The sequence below is a fragment of the Vigna unguiculata genome, chromosome 1 (assembly GCF_037176805.1).
Source record: "Vigna unguiculata cultivar grain cowpea cultivar isolate G323 ecotype 2 chromosome 1, ASM3717680v1, whole genome shotgun sequence".
Taxonomy (NCBI): Eukaryota; Viridiplantae; Streptophyta; class Magnoliopsida; order Fabales; family Fabaceae; genus Vigna; species Vigna unguiculata.
Window position 1 is genome coordinate 13,318,252 of NC_140792.1, and position 5,287 is coordinate 13,323,538.

The following is a 5,287-nucleotide window of genomic DNA, read 5'->3' on the forward strand; positions in this document are numbered from 1 at the left end:
TTTAACAAATTTCTTTATTTATTTTTAATTTATTATTTCAATCAGTTTTAATTTATTACATCATACGAAAAAAATTCAAAATTAAAATAAATTATTAATAAATTATAAATGAATAAAAAAAATAGGTCAAAATAAATTATACAGAAACAAACAAAATACTCGTCATGATCGTAACGTATGATTATTTATCTTTTTCTATCACTACGTCTTTATTATATGAGATAAAAGAAAATTAATGGATTATCATTGTACAGTGAAATGAAGGTTGTGAACTAAGTACTAACTCTTTTCATGTTTATAAAAGGTCAGAGAGCCCAACACACAGCATAAACAAACACAGTGACTCAAACCTCCCACCGAAGAGTAGTTGGAGTTACCATTTGGGTGGATTCCAGCAACATAATGGCCGTAGTTCATGGCAGTTGGGTCAAGGTTTGTTATCATCTTTATTATTACATTTCTAAAGACATATACAATTATCTTAATTTTCTCTCTCTTTAATTCCTTTTCTGCTTCATACTCTGTCATTCAAAGTTATAATTGGCTAATTATGAAATCATATGTCCAGAATCCCTTTTATTCCATCTTGCATTTCCTTCTCTTTGATGTTTACGATTTCAGTCTTTTTCTCTCAAAAGCAAGAGCTTTTGGAATGTGTATTTGGCGTAAATTATTCTAAAAAATACCGCTGGGGCATAAATTTCTGGCTTCAATTGTTTTCAAGGATGGAGAAGTTCATGACAGTGAAAATTTGGAAATTTAGTTAAGATTTCGGTTTTTCTTCTTTTGATAGGTCATCGAGGCTTACAACAGAGCAAGGATTTTAGGTCAAAATCAAAGTTTTCAGTGAAAATAACTTAGTTTCATCCACGTTTCACTCCAACTAAATCTCTAATAAAGTTCTCCAGTTTCTGAAAGAAACAAAAAAAAAAGTTATAATTATTTTTTCATAAATTAAGATGCTAATCTACAAAAGTAAGAAACCCTTAAATCCACTTACTTTTCTCGTGCACGTAATAAAATTTTTATAATGTGAAAAAACAGCAAATTCACACCAATTTTCTTATATTAGTTAATTCCCTTTTCAGCTTGATCAAAGAGGAGAAGGTCAAGGAGCAAGAAGCTCACACGCCATTGCCGTTGTAGCACAGAAGGTGTATGCATTCGGCGGCGAATTCGTGCCACGTGTCCCGGTGGATAACAGCCTACACGTGTTCGATCTAGAGACTTTGACGTGGTCTGTGGCTGATGCATCAGGGGATATACCACCGCCACGTGTCGGTGTCACAATGGCCGCAGTGGGAGAAACCATTTATGTGTTTGGTGGAAGGGATGGTGAACACAACGAGCTCAATGAACTCTATTCTTTTGACACAAGGGCCAACAAATGGGCCTTGATTTCACGCGGGGATATTGGGCCTCCTAACCGGAGCTACCATTCTATGACCGCCGATGACCGACACGTGTATGTATTCGGCGGCTGTGGAGTTCACGGGAGACTTAATGATTTGTGGGCTTTTGATGCTGTTGAGGGCAAGTGGGTGGAGTTTCCCTCTCCGGGTGAGAGTTGCAAGGGCAGAGGTGGGCCGGGCCTGGCCGTCGCCCTAGGGAAAATATGGGTTGTGTATGGGTTCTCCGGGGAGGAAATGGATGATGTGCATTGCTTTAATCTGGCCCATAAAACATGGACGCAGGTTGAAACAAGTGGGCTGAAGCCCACGGCCCGTAGTGTGTTTTGCACCCTTGGTAATGGGAAACATATAATTGTGTATGGTGGGGAAATTGATCCTAGTGACCAAGGTCACTTGGGCGCTGGTCAATTTTCTGGTGAGGTTTATGCATTGGACACCGATAAACTAGCATGGAGGAAGTTGGAGGACAAGGCGAACTCCGACAGCCACCCTGGGCCACGAGGGTGGTGTGCTTTCGCCGGAGCTTGGCGTGGCGGCCGGCAAGGGTTGTTGGTGTATGGTGGCAACTCTCCTAGTAATGATAGGCTTGATGACATTTTCTTCCTTGCTCTTTCTCAAGAGCTGGTGAATTAATTGGTCATGGATTTTGAATTTGTTATTTATCCTCATAGAACAATGGATGAGAAATAGGGAAACTTTTTTAGTTATTGTAGGTGGGTTATGAAGTGCTTGTGTAGTGGTGGTGCAATTTTATTAAGTGTGTGGTTGGTTATTAATTGAATTATGTGATGAATTAAAAGTATGTTTATCCTCCTGGTGGGAGGACGATGGGATTGAAACTATGGAATCTTGGATAATTAAATGTTTGTAGTTTGTAATTTTGCTCTGGGCTTTATAAGGGAATAAATTATCAAGTGTGTGATCAATTTTCTAATTGATGGTTTGGTGGTTCGTTTTATTCATATTTTAAATTGCTAGCAAGTATCAATCCTATAAATTTCTATAAATCGTGGACGCAACATTACGATAAACAAAAATAATTGAGGAATATCTTAATATGATCGTCGTAATGGAGATTGATATGTTAAACAAATAACCATTACAAAAACCATCATTTTGTTATTAACCATTATAACAGATAATCATTTTATATTTTCATTAATTAAACCACATCCAGTATCTTTATATTAGATCTATATTAAGTAATTTATACTCAAATTAAAGTAAAACATTGAAATCTACATCGACAAATGGCTTTATACCATTAATATAAAATGTGACCGAGTATAAATAATATCTTTTGAAATACTTTATTATCCTTAAAAGCAGTGGCGGAGGTTGGAAGGGCAGCGGGGCCACGGTCTCTCTCCCCAAATTTTTTTATTTTATTTTTTCATTATTTTATATTTAATTCTTTTTAAATTATATAAATTTTTAAAGTTTTTTAAATTATTTATATTTTTAAAATTAAATAATATTGTATTCAAAATTAATAAAAATTAAATTAAGTATTTTTTTATTAATTTTATAAAGTACAATAATAAATAATTAAATACAAATCAAAAGAAACAAAATTATTAAGATATTTTTTATTTTCTCTTTCAATGTCTTTTGAGTTTTTTATATGTTATATTCTTCTCTCATGTTTATTTATTTTCTTTTGTTATTAAAAAAAAGTTAGACATAAACTCAGTATTTCTATTTTTATTTTTTTATATTTTCTCTTTCATTATTAAATCAATAAATAAGGTAACTTTTTGTTGTCTCATTTGATATTGAACTATTTGTTTAACATTTAGCATTATTTTTTATATTATGACCTTTTTATATATTGATTTCTTATTAGTATAGAAGAAGAAAGAATGTACTATGTGATTTTTCATAGTCAATTTTTAATTGTAACTTGATTATCATAGTTTTTTTTAGTAATTATGTCTCTCAACTTTTGATTAGATTATGATAAATTATTTTTTAGTCTTAAACTTGTTTTTTAAATAGGTATATTAATGAAAAACAAAAAAATAAATTTATTTTTTAAAATTGATAGAGAAACTACTAGTGAAGATGAAAACATGATAATATGGTTGCTTATCGCATAAGAATGAAATGAAAGCTTGTGAATATATTTTGAATCAAATGCACATTAATAAAATGGAAGATGAATATTTTGTAGATAATATCGTTAGGCGATCAAATTACCACTACTTAACTTTAGCAACTTCAGTATTGCCAAATTAGTAGTGAACAAAATAGTTAGGGTTAATATAACCCTGAGTCGTCTCACAACGAATATGGAATTGATCTCAAATATTTGATTCTTAAAAATGCAATTAAAACTAGCAATTATAAAAATAGGAGTTTTGATATGCAAAGAAAATGACACGGAAGATTGTAAGCACAGTAATAGTAAATAGGTCAATTCCACTGCTTTTTCTAAATAAGATTCTTCATTGGTTATCTAGAGATTATTGTTAAATTAATTATTGTTGATGATTTACAAATCAATCAATGTAAAGACTCAATTCATTTGTTGGCATTCTCACTTTTAATCAAAGTAAAGTCTCAATTAAAAGTGAGAATTGTTAGATTGTCCATAGTAAATTCAATCAAAGTACAGTCTCAATTAATTTTACTATACCTAATCATGTCTATTCCTTTGTTTCTTCACCAAATAGAAAACTTAATTAATCAAAGTAAAGTCTTGACTAATTTTAGTTAAAGTAATTACCTCTAATCAAAGTAAAGTCTCAATTATTGGCAAAAACTTATTTAATCAAATGAAAGTTTCTAAATAAAATCAAAGTAAAGTCTCAATTTAATTTAAAAACCTTTTGACTCATATGATTAGCATGCACGTAGATTTAAAATCATTATTTTCTATTCGATTAAGAAGCAAATGACATAGATAAACAAAAACCACAACAATAATCAAAATAACAAACAAATAAATTCATCTAACCTCAAAATCCAGTTAAGAAATTACAGTGGAATCAACCCTAAAAGCTTAGCCCTCCATGGCTTTGATGGAATACATGATGATATGAAGGAAAGAAAATAAAAGAAAAAGAGATGTGATGGATGACGGTGTCTGCCAAAACCAGAGAGTTCTCAGTGTCTAAGTTGTCAATCCTCTACTCCCTTAAGTCTCTTTATATAGGCTTCAATTGAACTTTGGGCTTTATTTGTCAGTTGCTAAAATCTTTTATTTTTATTTAATTAATTAGCAACTTAATTTCTGTCCAATTTCCAATTCTGCCCCTCTTATTTAACCATTTTTGCAGTTTTGACCAAAGTTGACTGCTGACTTTGACCAGTTGACCAATGTTGACCAGTTTGACTGTCCTATCAGATGTTGACACGTGGCGTAGAGTCTCTTTCTCTCTCCAGACTAGGGTTTGCTGCGTTTTAGGGTTTCATGGACTCCTTTGGCTGCGCGAACAGGTGCTGCTCCGGCGGGCGTGGTGGCTGCTGTTCTGGTGCACGGTGTGCGACGGAGAAGGCACGGTGGCTGCGGTGGCGCAGGTTGGATGCGGGTTGCAGGTGCAGTGGTGGTGTTGCGGTGCTGTTTCCGGCGTGCGGAGCTGCGGTGGTTTTGATGGTGGCAGTTTCTGCTGCTGTTTGCGCGCTCGTTGCTACTGCGCGGTGGCTGACTGCTGCGATGTGAAGGTGCAGATTCGTGGCCGCTGTTGCAATTGTTCTGGCGAGAGTGGCGGCTTCTCTTCTCCTCTGGTGGTTGCTGGTGCGGACTGCGCGAGGGAGGTGCGTTGCGGAGAAGATGGAGGCGACGGTACTGCAGATTCGAATCAGGCTCGCAGGTGCTAAGATGGTGACAGGCGCAAGCTGCAATGGCTGCTACAACTTGCGTTCGTGAATGA

At 34.5% G+C, this 5,287-nt stretch overlaps 1 protein-coding gene across 1 annotated transcript; it reads left to right on the forward strand.

Moving 5' to 3' along the window:
• The first annotated feature begins 242 nt into the window (after positions 1-242).
• On the forward strand, positions 243-2,346 carry LOC114196126 (Galactose oxidase/kelch repeat superfamily protein). Its single transcript, XM_028086662.1, has 2 exons — positions 243-432; positions 1,089-2,346. The coding sequence occupies exons 1-2, from the start codon at positions 403-405 to the stop codon at positions 2,043-2,045; spliced, it is 987 nt and encodes a 328-aa protein (XP_027942463.1). The 5' UTR covers positions 243-402; the 3' UTR covers positions 2,046-2,346.
• The last annotated feature ends 2,941 nt before the right edge of the window (positions 2,347-5,287 follow it).

Coding starts and splice junctions, on each gene's coding strand:
- LOC114196126 (XM_028086662.1), top strand. CDS start 403: ATGGCCGTAGTTCATGGCAGTTGGGTCAAG. Junction 433..1,088: donor TTCATGGCAGTTGGGTCAAG/GTTTGTTATCAT, acceptor TTCCCTTTTCAG/CTTGATCAAAGAGGAGAAGG.